The following is a 14388-nucleotide window of genomic DNA, read 5'->3' as shown; positions in this document are numbered from 1 at the left end:
ATATGCACATATACATAAGTGGGATGTCAATCAGTAAATTCATACATAGACCCAGTTGATCCCATTGAAGATATAGGGGGGAAACTGGGGACTTAGTTCTCCATTGAGATCAAGTTATCAATATTAAAACTTCTCTTTGGAGCGGAAGAGATGAAATGAGGAAGAAGAGTCATAAGTAGGCGGCTTTATATAGCAAGAGTGGATTTCGTTAGGAAATGGATAAGGTAAAATGGAGCATTACAGAATAGAAGAAATTACATAAGAGACTTATAAAATATGACGGGGTGCGGTTTTGTTCCTCAGAGAATTTTGAAAATTTAGAGAACAATTGGAAAAAATGTAGTGGAGAGCATTAAACTCAGGGGAGAGCGATAATCAGCAGCTTAAACGTTAGTGGGGTTTCTTTATTTTTTAATGTTGGTTTATGTGGGGTTTTTTATTATTTTTTTCTGAACAATTGGAAAAAGGTCAATAGTGAAGTAATTAGGAAGATTGTTGTTTGTATCTGATTTCCTTTTTTTGTATTTGTACAGTATGTTTTGTATAATTAAATAAAGTTGTAAAATACAAAAAACGAGCAACAATTGCAGCATTCTAATGATGTCACAAAGGGCTGACGCTATATAATGCCCCGTCATCCAGGGTTCCGTTGAGGGTTTTAGTAGGCGTTTGTGGAGAGAGGAGTGTTGTGAGTGACTTGTGCAAATATGATGCCAAGAAAGCGATTTAAGAGTATTATAGATTTCTCTGACATCGAGGACAGCAGTGATGATGACGACTTCAGTCAGGTGAGTATCATTTTATATTCTTAACTAAAATATATTTGGGATAAAAGTTCAAGAAAAAGATGGTGGGACAGAAAATATAGCTCCGAGTAGATGGGGTGATAATTTAGATCATGTTTGCAGAGTAAAGGCTGCCCTGACTTGTAATATTGGTGACAATATTTCCATGTACAGGATACACAATAATATTGTATGAGGACATAAATGTCACCACCGCCCCTATCCATATCCTAACCATTGGTGGCTGGTACCCCCATCATACTCTGTACATGAAATAAGCACAGGCCGATGGAAACCACATTCATATCGGTGTCTACCTGTAATCAGGGGAATATGGAGTAAGATTATAGATTGGAGAAGTTCATGGTTATAGAATCTGACATGTTTGTCATTTTTTTCAGTCTCATCCAAGAAAGAGGCCAATTCCAAGGTCTCCAGGCCAAGAAAACATCAGTGGCTTCAATTCGGGCTCGACTCCGAGTTTACCAGGTACTGTACCCCTAATCCAGTAAAGGCTCTAATACATATCGATGGCATGTAGTAGTAGGCCAGGGCAATAGTCGTGACATTGCTACTCGGGCTCTGCATGCCCTGACCTTCCTCCACATAAACATCATGTTCCCTTGTCAGCTCACTTGCCGCTCCACTCTCTACGCTGGTAGGCCTTCTACTCGGCTCCAGTCGGACTGCTCCAGTCTCTTTGGAAATAATTGAGACACAGTCCAAGTTTAACTTGAAATACAACACTTTACTTCCATGTCTTCGCAGCTCATCCAGATCCATTACAGCGGTTACATCAGGTTTCACATTGCACGTCATTTCATCTTTCCCTTTAATCCTCTCCTCCTCACACGGCTCGAGCCCAGGTCCTACCGTCTCATACAGAATTTCAAAGTCCTCCCTGTCCAGATTTCTTGCCTTAAGTGGGGGGTTCCCTCAGCTGTTTCGAACCGGTTCTGAGGGCATCAGCCCACGCAAACATCTGCCACATGAGCGACCTGCCCATCTTTCCTACCATGTCTACTTTAAAGTAAGCTTCCATCCAGAAGCTGCTGACGCTTGTATGGTTTTGGCCAAGCTGATAATGTGGTCCTGGATGACTGGGCACTAAGCTTGAGAATGTTATGGGGTAACTGTGTTACTCGGGCTAACAGCCCACCGAGCTCTATGGGCGCCCAGGCCCTTCTGCCTACAACCAGGAAGCTCCCCTACCCTTATCACAGTGACCCCTCCTAAAATAAACTATTAACACTAAAATGCCCCATCTAGTGGTCTATTCCTACCACTGCGCTTTCCCTACATTCAATGCAGTCACAGGTATAATAAATACATTACTTATGTACATTCAGCAACATTAAAGTATACATCTACAACAGTACGGGGCAACGATAGATAGGTATATATACACACACATATACATGCATACACACACTTACACATGTTAAACTGGGAAAGGCACCAATGCAACCCCCTTACAGGCACATTGTAGTCATTGGATGCAGATCGCATGTTGTGGTCAGGGCTTGTATTTATGTATATTGTACGCCTACAGTAAATGAGCTCATATTTACCATTTCTTTTCAGCATTTGGTCAGGAATATTTATGCAGGATTTATAAAGCCTGATAGAAATGGGATTTGGGGATTTCTTCTGATGGTGGCCATGGACAGTGCGGGTCATTGTAGCTGAATGTGATCTTTTGCCCCATGTATAGGAAAACACTGGATACTTTATTAGGATTTATTTATTTGATATTGAGCCTCAGTCTTTCCTATTACAAATTTCTAATAAGAGCTTTATGTTGTGTTTCCCCCACAGATCTGAGTTTACCACCTACAGACCATGGTCCGGACAGTACCTACTGGTAAGACACGTCTTCTCCATTACTAAGTAGATGATGGGGAGTAATGATTAATGGTGGCTCATTACCTGTTACATTTATTCCACAGCTCCGATGCCATCATTCTTATTGATGATGATGATGATTCCTATAGGGCAGGAACTTCCACATATAATAGTAAGTTATCATTTCTAGATACCATCCGGGGTTATTGTAGAAAGAACACTGAATTTTCTGTACTGTCACAGATCAGTTTCCAAATGTAGAAATTAAAGGCAAATTATAGAAGGGTCTGTGCATTATTAAATTAAAATTACATTGAAGGGGTAATCCTATTTTAGACAAGCTTTATCGGTGCGGATCCAATGTCTGGGACACTTCCATAGTGGGAGAACAACATTTCTTTTTAGCATTTGGTCAAGAACATTATTCATACATTTGCTCTGTTGGCGCTGTATAAATAAAGCGATTATTATATTGTTATTATTATTGCTCTTAAAGGGAACCTGTCACCCCCCCCCCCCCCCCCAGGCGTTTGAAACTAAAACAGCCACCTTGTGCAGCAGTAATGCTGCATTCTGACAAGGTGGCTCTTTTAGTTCTGGGTGCTGTAACTGCCAAAATAATCCTTTATGTAATTTGTCCTAAATACCTTTCTTCAGTCCTGGAGGTAGGCCTTTCCCCCCCTGCTGCAGACGCCACACAGCCGTCACTCAAATCTTCTTGGCGCCGGGCGCCGCCTCCTCAGCGCTGTTTTGAAATGAGCCGGCGCCTGCATTCTTTTCCCCTGCCTGGAGCAAGCGCAGTGAGCGCTGCCTGTCCTCTGTCCTCATATGCAGTCTCGGTGACTGCGCCTGCGCGGCCGCCCTGCCTGTGAATCCCAGCCCCACAGTGACTTATGATTTATTCACATGGCGGGGCTGGGATTCACAGGCAGGGCGGCCGCACAGGCGCAGTCACCGAGACTGCATATGAGGACAGACGGGCAGCACTCACTGCACCTGCACCAGGCAGGGGAAAAGAGCGCAGGCACCGGATCATTTCAAAACAGCGCACAGGAGGCGGCGCCCGGCGCCAAGAAGATTTGAGTGACGGCTGTGTGGTGTCTGCAGCAGGGGGGAAAGGCCTGCCTCCAGGACTGAAGAAAGGTATTTAGGAAAAATTACATAAAGGACTATTTCTGCAGTTACTGCACCCAGAACTAAAAGAGCCACCTTGTCAGAATGCAGCATTACTGCTGCACAAGGCGGCTGTTTTAGTTTCTAACGCCTGTGGGGGGGGGGACAGGTTCCCTTTAAGTCAGTCAGAAATGGGATTTGGGGATTTCTTCTCATGATGGCCGTGCACTCGGCAGGTCACTGTAGCTGAATGTGATTATTTGCCCCATATACATATAGGGGTACACTGGATACTTTATTAGAATTTATTTATTTGATGTTGAGCCTCAGTCTTTGCTATTACAATAGTCTAATAAGAGATTTATGTTGTGTTGCCCCCACAGATCTGATTTTACCAACTTCAGATGATCCGGACAGTTCCACCTGGTAAGACTTACATCTCCTCCATTACTAGATACATGATGGGGATTAATGATTAATGGTGGCTCATATTCTGTTACATTTATTTCACAGCTCCTATTACAGCACTAATGAAGATGACGATTTCAATAGGGCAGGAACTTCCTCATATAACAGTAAGTTATCATTTCTAGACACAATCCAGGTTTATATTATTGTAGAAATAACAATGAGTTTTCTGTACTGTCACAGGTCAGTTTCTAAATTGAACAATTACAAGGGCGCTGATCTGGAGTTGGAACAGTGAGCCACCTGGGAAATGTGCTGTAAATGCCACCGTCAGAGAATGACAGCAGCATTTAACAGGTTAACAGAAGCAGGCAGAGCTCCAATCCACTCTCGGCTGTTAGAGATAGATGATGACTGAATGACACAGCCATCATCTGCCATGAAAGAGGCGGGCTCAACTCCTGAGCCCACGACATTCATTCTCTACTGATAAGTGCTGTACGTGGCTGCTAAGGGGTTAAATGTCTGGGACACTTCCATATTGGAAGAACAACATTTCTTTTTAGCATTTGGTCAAGAACATTATTCATACATTTGCTCTGTTGGCGCTATATAAATAAAGAGATTATTATTATATTATTATTATTATTATTGCTCTTAAGTCAGCTAGAAATGAGATTTGGGGATTTCTTCTGATGATGGCCGTGCACTGGGCAGGTCACTGTAGCTGAATGTGATTATTTGCCCCATATACATATAGGGGTACACTGGACACTTTATTAGAATTTATTTATTTGATATTGAGCCTCAGTCTTTGCTATTACAATATTCTAATAAGAGATTTATGTTGTGTTGCCCCCACAGATCTGATTTTACCAACTTCAGATGATCCGGACAGTTCCACCTGGTAAGACTTACATCTCCTCCATTACTAGATACATGATGGGGATTAATGATTAATGGTGGCTCATATTCTGTTACATTTATTTCACAGCTCCTATTACAGCGCTAATGAAGATGACGATTTCAATAGGGCAGGAACTTCCTCATATGACAGTAAGTTATCATTTCTAGACACAATCCAGGTTTATGTTATTGTAGAAATAACAATGAGTTTTCTGTACTGTCACAGATCAGTTTCTAAATTGAACAATTACAAGGGCGCTGATCTGGAGTTGGAACAGTGAGCCACCTGGGAAAATTGCTGTAAATGCCACCGTCAGAAAATAACAGCAGCATTTAACAGGTTAACAGAAGCAGGTGGAGCTCCAATCCACTCTCGGCTGTTAGCCATCATCTGCCATGAAAGAGCCCTCTCCATTCTCTACTGATGAGCGCTGTACATGGCTGTTAGTGGGTTAAATTATAGATACCTTACAGAGGTAATCCTATTTTACACATGCTTGATTGGTGTGGGTCCTATGTTTCGGACACTTCCATATTGGGAGAACAACTCACTGCCATGTTGACTTATGGCCATTGTTGCCCCTATAGAATTTATTACAGATGTGGAATACATTTTCTTGTCTCTTTTCGTAAATCCAATAGACATCAATAGAGAAAGCCATGCACAAGGAATCCCACATCTCCATTAAAACCAATAGAGGCTACCATGAATCAGCAAATGAGGTGACAGGACCTCTAGTCTTATTTTACATGAAGGCCCCAGAGAATGGACCCCTACCATTTGATGGTCCACCCTCTGGCCATTGAGGACATGTTCACTTCTCATCTTGAACTGACCACACATTATTAATAAGGATAGATTACCTGAGCAACAGGAGGGATAGACGTCTGAAAATTGTATGGGCCCTGTTGTTTTTGAACCTCATTATAATTTCAGAACCTGATCCCAATGGATGATCCTGTGGATTTCTGGTGGTCTGGTCAGCTATGTGTTCTGCTCTGGTTTGATCCCATATTCATAGTCTTATTAGTGCCCTACACTCTATATGTATAGACCTCTCTCTAGTATGGACCTGCATACTAATATGTGTGATTTGAGCCTTATAAAACGTATTTTCACTCTTCCATATTTCTGTACAGATAAGTTACCATCTGATAGCGAGGAGAGCTCCGCTACAGAGAAGAGGTAAGTTATGGCAGATGCATCTACCTCTATATAAAGTCATGAACTAGGTAAGATGTTTCCTGTGGATTTATATATGATTCCTTATCTTTTCCAGGACACCACTATGTAATATCCCCGGCTGTTTCCTGGAAGACATTATTTCTCCTACTTCCATCTATGTTACCAACTTCCAGGAAAAAAAGGAGGAGCTGGTGGAGCGACTATACGATCTGTACAACAGGACAGTCTTCGATAATAAGGTATCACATCTTATCATGGGTTTCTGGGTGATACATGACTTCTTTATTATCTCCACCTTTAAACAATAAATTCACAAAAACCAGGCTCCAACTTTATGAAAGGCATCCTAGCCTTTCATGTGTCTGAAATAGTTATTAAATATCTGAAGTAAATGTCACTTAGTTTGGTAAATGTCGTCACACTCTTCTTATCTGTGGGATGCGTGGAAACCTTAGATGGTCCACCATGCAGAGACAAAAAGATTAGCAACTTTTGGCTTGAAGTTCACAGGATTTTTACATTTTTACAGTACATAAAAACCATTTAGTTGATATTTGGACATTTTAGAATACGTTTATTTTTATTCTCACATCTTGGACTTCTCGGTAGACCCTATACCCCATACAAGTAGACCGTGCGGTAAATCACAAATGAGAGTTGGGTACTTTGTAAGATTGGGGTAAAAAAGAGTTTACAGATGTAATGGAATTTGTTTCCTCTATTTTAGCTCCCTGTGAAAATGGACATTTTGTGGAGCAAGAGGCTGATATCAGCAGGCGGCCAATGCACGCCAAAGCTGGATAAGAAGCGCCGCTACTCAGTGATTGAGCTTTCTGAAAAAGTCTGTGATTCTGTCGGTAGGTTTCTCATCACATCCATCCTGCAGCTTTATAAGACAACCTGTATACAGGGCAAAAAAACTGCTGCTTGTGATGTAGTACATCGTATAACCTCCCTGTACATACTGTCATAAGAAAACCTAAGTACACCCTCATTGAATTCTAATATTTTACATATCAGGAGAAAATTTATAAAAGTACCTGGTCCTTAGAAGGTCCTAAAAGTAGGGAAATACAATCTCAGAAAACAACATGATAAAAATGCTGCATCATTATTTATTTAACAAAAAGTAGGCCAAAATGCAAGAGCAATGTGTGATAAATTAAGGACACCATTGATGCAACTTCAAGTTATTGCTGCTAAAGTTGATTCTAAAAGCTATTGATTCATGGGGTGTACTTATTTTTCACTCTCTGCTTTTGCATTTTGAAGTAGTTTTTGGGAAAATAAATAATGGCACGGTTGACTTGTCACGTGTTGTTCATCTCAGGATGTATTTTGTATTTTGTCCTGATATGTAAAATCAAAGAGTTCAATCAGGGTGTACTCAGATTTCCTCATAACTGTGTAAACTCTTATTTTAGAGCGAGTACGAGACATACTTGTGCACGAGATGTGCCATGCTGCTACTTGGATAATCTTCGGTGAAGGCAATGACAACCATGGCCCGTTATGGCAGTCTGTAAAAAGACGGGTGAATCGTATTCATCCCGAGCTGCCAGAAGTGACAGAAAATCACAATTATACCATCAACTATAATTATAATTACAAATGCTCCCAGTGTGATAAACAGTAAGTAGATTTTATGATTTATCTCCTCATGAAACACAATCACTGCGGAGACGTCAGTGCGGTTCTGTTGGTATAATGCTTTTATACTTTACTATCAGAGCGGACTGACGTCAGGGGCTGTAGGGTTAATGTTATATTTCCTGTGCTGGGGCCAGTTCTTTATATATTGATTTCAGTTTCTTCTTTTTAATATAATCCTTGGTATTAGTGAACGTTCATTTCAGTCCAGTAACCAATATTCCTCTTATCTTTGCAGAATTGGGCGTTTTAGAAAAATACCTGACAATAAATGTTACTGCCGCCAGTGCGGAGGACGATTACGTCAACTATCCGTCAGCTAAACATGTAACTATCCTTCAGAATATTTAGTCTCTAATTTTGTTTTTTGTATAATTTAAAGTTCAGACCCTTATACATATTTTATCCTGAGCAGGTACGGACTGGGGCTGAAATTTAGTCCTGGCATTAGAAATCACACAGGCCCATGCCATCCCCGCCCCCGAGCATCAGATGGGATATATTACTAATATTACCCTGGATGGAGGCAAGCAAGAGTTTCTACAAGACCAATATTTCTAATGATACCAGTAGCCTGCTGGGGTAAGTGACTGAGTCAGTGACTTTCTGTTCCGTCACAACTCTTAACAGTATGGGTGTCTTGAGAACACCAATTCTGTTAACAATGTTGCAGACAAGGCGGCCAATGACCAGACAGACCTGTCCCTTCTGGCATTTGCCAGAATTGCCGGATGGCCAGTCTGGCTCTGCTCCTGAGTAGCGAGACAATATCTGTGCTCATCACCAGCACAAGTAATTAGCAGCAAAGATTCAGAATCCGTCCTCATAGGTTACCAGATAAGCCTGGCTACATTTCCCATAACTTGATGGATATGGAATGATTGACAATTCTCAGCAATTCTCTACAATGCTTTGGAAAACCTTCTATGATTTTAATCTTTGTTGGATGTAATTATTTTTCTTTATATTTTCAGGTTCATTATTTGAACATTGAGATTTGTCTGAATATCATCATCTCATCTACCTGTGATGAAGGTAAGAACGAATCCTCCACTATCGTCAGCAATCAGTAATAAGTGATTTTTACAATATTACGATTTGGAGTCTCTAATTTAGTCTTTTGTTGACTTTTATCATTTAATCTTTAAATACTTTTATATATTTTGCTTTTTTCACCATGTAGGGAGACAATCAGTTGACGTCTTCATCACAAGCAGCTAACAGCAAACATCCAGAATCCACATATTCTGATTGACACAAAGCTTCCAGCCTGTATTTTCCAGGTAAATATTTCTGTGTATTTCCTCTATTCATATATGTTCTTCATGTCAATACTAAATCATTATAAGTAACAATCATTCTTGTTTTCAAGAAGTGCAACAGTGCGGACATGATAACATAAGCAAGGTGTAATAATAGAAGAAATGCAATATGGTTTTTATTACTGCATTTATTTCTAATAATTATTTTTTCTTGATGTACAATTGTTTTTAATTCTGGTTGAGAAAAGAAGGAAATGATGAAAGTTATCAGCCTACTGCTGTGGAGGAATCGCAAACACACAATCTGAGGGGCGAGATAAGTCCCTCAAACATTACATGTTGTATAGGTCTATTGTGAGTGCTCTCACCATACGTATGATTCATGTTGCATTTTTCTAACATTACACTAATATTAGCAAATTCCTATTTTCAATTTCCAAATTGGCCTTTTGTGTAGACCATATATAATGCAATATTTCATGTCTGTTTCTACTGTTGACCAAAAATATAATGGTGAAGTTGCCTTTGCTGAGTTTGTTTCATTTGATAACCAGAACATATTGTCAAGTTTATTAAAAACATGTCTTTTAATTGGTTTCAGGTTAATGAGAAAGGCGACTTTTCGCTTCTATACAGATATAACACATCTTGGAAGAAAAAGGTGAAAATCTGCACCGACCTGTACTGAGAACATGATTAGATGCCGTTTCCAAGACCTGGAGAATCTCTACAAGTGTTTTTTTCAGAGCTGCACAGCAATGGATATGGTGCTGGATATGTGAACATTAATAGTCATAAATTGTTTTTTCTAATTTTTCTGAGTTAGAAATAAATACCATTAAAAATAAATCTATTAATTCCTTCTAGTTTTGGATTTTTGTTATGAAGATCGATGGCTTTTGTAAAACATATTACCATCAATGTGTTGTTTACTTGTGTTATTCAGCCATCATCTGCCTCGAACAGTCGAGAGGAGCGGAGCTTTGTTCGCGGCTGTTAAACTGTTAAATGCCACTGTCAATCTATGACAGTAGCATTTAATGTGCACCAGCAGAGGGGGGGTCCACCTTTCTATGTGTCCATTGGTGCCCCAGTGAAGTGATCATGGTCTGCTGATGACCACCGTGCCCGTCATGATGATTCTCCCGTGGATACCAGCCCGTGCCTGGTGTTCATAGGAGACCATTATTTTTGCTATATACAGTGGGGAAAAAAATATTTAGTCAGCCACCAATTATGCAAGTTCTCCCACTTAAAAAGATGAGAGAGGCCTGTAACTGACATCATAGGTAGACCACAACTATGAGACTCAAAATGAGAAAACAAATCCAGAAAATCACCTTGTCTGATTTGGCAAGGTTTTTTAAAAAAAAAAAAAAATGGTGGAAAATAAGTATTTGCTCAAATTAAAAACATGCAATATTTCTGGCTCTCACAGACCTGTATCTTCTTCTTTAAGAGGCTCCTCTGTCCTCCACTCATTACCTGTAGTATTGGCACCTGTTTGAACTTGTTATCAGTATAAAAGACACCTGTCCACAACCTCAAACAGTCACACTCCAAACTCCACTACGGTGAAGACCAAAGAGCTGTCGAAGGACACCAGAAACAAAATTGTAGCCCTGCACCAGGCTGGGAAGACTGAATCTGGAATAGGCAAGCAGCTTGGTGTGATGAAATCAACTGTGGGAGCAATAATAAGAAAATGGAAGACATACAAGACCACTGATAATCTCCCTGAATCTGGGGATCCATGCAAGATCTCACCCCGTGGGGTCAAAATGATCACAAGAACAGTGAGCAAATATACCAGAGTCACACGGGGGGACCTAGTGAATGACCTGCACAGAACTGGGACCACCATAACAAAGGCTACATCAGTAACACTATGCCGTCAGGGACACAGATCCTGCAGTGCCAAACGTGTCTCCCTGCTTAAGCCAGTACATGCCCGGGCCTATCTGAAAATTTCTAGAGAGCATTTGGATTATCCAGAAGAGAATTGGGAGAATATCATATGGTTTGATGAAACCAAAGTAGAACTGTTTGGTAGAAAAAAAAAACTCATCGTGTTTGGAGGAGATAGAATGCAGCCCTCATATTGTATAATGCAGCACCTCACATAGAATTAAATGCTGCCCTCATGTAGTGGAATGTAGCCGTCTCATAGAATATAATGCAGCCCTCTACATAGAATATAATGCAGCTCTCCTCATCTATATATATAATTGTCTAAGGGTTTTTCTGTCTGTCCTGGAAATCCCGCGTCTCTGATTGGTCGAGGCCGCCTGGGCCTCGACCAATCAGCGACGGGCACAGTATCGACGTAGATGTCATAATGGTTGCCATGGCGACAATGATGTCTGTTATGACCTGGTGGTTAAGAAGCAACATGGGACAAGCTCTGAGGAGGTGGTATCTGTACTGACCGCAGTTCCTAATCCTAACACCAACACTAGAAGTAGCTGTGGGATGTTCCTGTCACTCCCTAGACACCTCGTCACAGCCTGAGAACTAACTACCCCTAAAGATGGAAACAGAAAGCTATCTTGCCTCAGAGAAAACCCCCAAAGGAAAGATAGCCCTCCACAAATATTGACTGTGAGTGGAGAGGGAAATGACATACACAGAATGAAAACAGGATTTAGCAAAGGAGGCCAAAACTACCTAAATAGACAGAACAGAAAAGGATACTGTGCGGTCAGTATTAAAAGCTAAAAAATTCCACGCAGAGTTTACAAAAATAATCTCCACACCGACTCATGGTGTGGAGGGCAAATCTGCTTCCTCAGAGCTTCCAGCTAAGTTGAATATATCATACTGAAAAGCTGGACAAGAAAAAACATAACATGAGCTGAGCGATTAAGTCCACAGCAGGTGGACAACAAAAGGAAAAGCAAGGACTTAGCTTTGCTGAAATGGACAGGCAATCAGAGAAATCCAAGGAGAGATCTGAATCCAACCAAGAAACATTGACAGCTGGCACTGGCTGAAGCCCAGAGCCTGGCTAAATAGCAAAGCCAGGAGAGATGATCAGTGGAAGCAGCTGCTAATGCTGAACCCAAGGAGCAGCAGTTCCACTCAAAACCACCAGAGGGAGCCCAAGGGCAGAATTCACAAAAGTGGCATTCACAACCACCGGAGGGAGCCCAAGAACGGAATTCACAACAGATGTCATAAAGGTTGCCTCGACCAATCAGCGATGGGCACAGCATGGCGACGATGATGTCATAAAGGTTGCCTCGACCAATCAGCGACGGGCACAGTCTGCCGCGAATTCGCCTCGACCAATCAGCGACAGGCACAGTATCGACGTAGATGTCATAAAGAAACTTAGGGGGTATCAACCTCCGCTACCAGCGGTGAATGGTAAGTCTCTGGTGGTTGGGAACGGGGAGAGGAAGAGGATGCTGAGTCAGAGTCCAGGAGACTAGATGGAAGGTCCAAACCCTCCGCAGGGTATACTGGGGAAACCGGCACATCTGTAGGGGAGGGAGCAGGCAACACAAGCCTTTGCCAGCTTCCTGGTTGGCCCTGGCTGCTCCTCCTGCGGCTAGAGCCCCGACGCGTACTCGGTGTCTGTATTGGAGCAGCCAGAGCCTCCGTGTGTGTCCTCTTCCTTCTTTTTCTCTCTCCCGCGGCAGCTCCCCCAGAATGACGGCTACGGGAGGATGAGGGCCTGGCAGGAGCAGGAGTCGGCGGCACAATCCTATGGTGCCTGTGGTGGCGTCGCTCGGCACGTGGACCTTGGTGGGGTGGCTGGAGTGGCTCTGCAGCAGGAGTCGGAGTCATGCTAGCCAGCGACGGCACTACGGGCATTAGGCAGTGTTGCAGGCCTGCATCACCGAAATCTGGAGTTCCGGCGTAAGGTGTTCCACCATGCCCTTAGCAATGGTTCTAAAAAAATGTTTGGCCGGACTCGAGAGCTCGGATTCCATAGTTTCAAGGCGCCGGTCGATATTGGACAGACGAGTGTCCATTTTATCGCTCAACGCCTTGAAACAGTTCTGGAAAACCGTGCTCAAATGCAAAAATTCGGGCATGGCTGGCCTGTCCGAGGCCCGCTGGCGCTGTCGGGAATTCCCGAACGAAGGTGCGCCAGAGGCCTCGGGCAGGGGAACACCTGATGGACCGGCTGCCGGTTCTCCAGATGGTGGTGCAAGCCTGCTGTCGCTGTGGGAGGGCTGTGACGGGTCAGATGGCGATTCATGAAGGTCCGCTCCTGCGGGGCGAGCTCTCTCGAGGGTGCTGCTGTGTGTCCTGTGAAAAGATTAGGAAAAAATTAGTCTTCAATTAATAACCTATCACATACGCCAACTTCTGTAACAAAATTAAGATTACATGACACAACAATATATTACAATCCCCTGTCTCTCAGTCTGTGTGGCCTATAATAAATTGCTGATTGTTATCGCCAGCTGACTGTTATGGCTGACGATAACAATCATGGACATACCTACGGCAGAAAATGACTGTTCATTCCCGCTGCCAAAACATTTTTACCGCATACCTCTGTCATCGTTACAAAAAAATTTTTGTCAAAAAATCTTTCTTGACGCTGCCTATGCTGCAAAAATAGTATAACATTTAAAGTCAAGATAAAAATTTAAAAAAAAACACAAAAAAAAAAACACACAGTGACTTTGCTGATCTGATCGCAGGAACGGCCATGACGTTAGGATCATGTGATCGAGAAGTCATCATTATTCCTGCGATCAGAACTACCCTGACTCAGAACGTAACCGGTCATGGACTACAAGGACTCATGCTTAACCAAAAAAATTACTAATGGGCTATATACCATTCCACTAGGGAAAAAGTTACGTGGATGGCCAATATGCTACGCTGACTACATGGATGGCCAATACACTATGTGCCTGGGAAATATACTATGTGGATACGTGGCTAGAACGTGTACTATGTGGCTGCGATATAGTGGCCTGGCAATATACTATGTGGATGCACAATGTACGTGGCTGGGCAATGTACTATGTGGCTGTGCAATATGGTATGTGAACAAAATACTTACTGTCGGCGGCCAAGGATCGGTCTTAGGAACTGGAGTGCCCTGTTATATTTATAGGGCACCGACTTGGCCGCAGCAGCACCGCTACGAGATTGCTCCTCCTCAGTACGGAGCCCCTTATTGAAACGGTCCTTCATGGATCGCCATCTGGTCCTCAACTTTTTAACTGTGAATGCAAAGAAAAAAAAGGTTACATATTTAGCATTT

General features: G+C 42.3%; 1 protein-coding gene across 2 annotated transcripts; it reads left to right on the top strand.

The window, feature by feature from the left end:
- The first annotated feature begins 476 nt into the window (after nucleotides 1-476).
- Nucleotides 477-9982, top strand: LOC143809099 (germ cell nuclear acidic protein-like). Of its 2 annotated transcripts, XM_077292258.1 has the most exons (17): nucleotides 477-788; nucleotides 1187-1274; nucleotides 2604-2649; nucleotides 2735-2802; nucleotides 4127-4169; nucleotides 4257-4318; nucleotides 5016-5058; nucleotides 5146-5207; nucleotides 6198-6243; nucleotides 6338-6482; nucleotides 6971-7100; nucleotides 7668-7875; nucleotides 8132-8220; nucleotides 8309-8475; nucleotides 8868-8928; nucleotides 9077-9176; nucleotides 9757-9982. In XM_077292258.1, the coding sequence occupies exons 1-13, from the start codon at nucleotides 708-710 to the stop codon at nucleotides 8214-8216; spliced, it is 1107 nt and encodes a 368-aa protein (XP_077148373.1). In that variant the 5' UTR covers nucleotides 477-707; the 3' UTR covers nucleotides 8217-8220; nucleotides 8309-8475; nucleotides 8868-8928; nucleotides 9077-9176; nucleotides 9757-9982. The 2 variants fall into 2 exon arrangements, with proteins under 2 accessions (XP_077148373.1, XP_077148374.1); XM_077292259.1 differs by lacking the exons at nucleotides 4257-4318; nucleotides 5016-5058 and having other exon boundaries at nucleotides 478-788.
- The last annotated feature ends 4406 nt before the right edge of the window (nucleotides 9983-14388 follow it).

The sequence above is a fragment of the Ranitomeya variabilis genome, chromosome 2, assembly GCF_051348905.1.
Source record: "Ranitomeya variabilis isolate aRanVar5 chromosome 2, aRanVar5.hap1, whole genome shotgun sequence".
Classification (NCBI taxonomy): domain Eukaryota; kingdom Metazoa; phylum Chordata; class Amphibia; order Anura; family Dendrobatidae; genus Ranitomeya; species Ranitomeya variabilis.
Note: the sequence above shows the minus strand (reverse complement) of the source record. Positions and strands in the feature narration are given on the sequence as shown.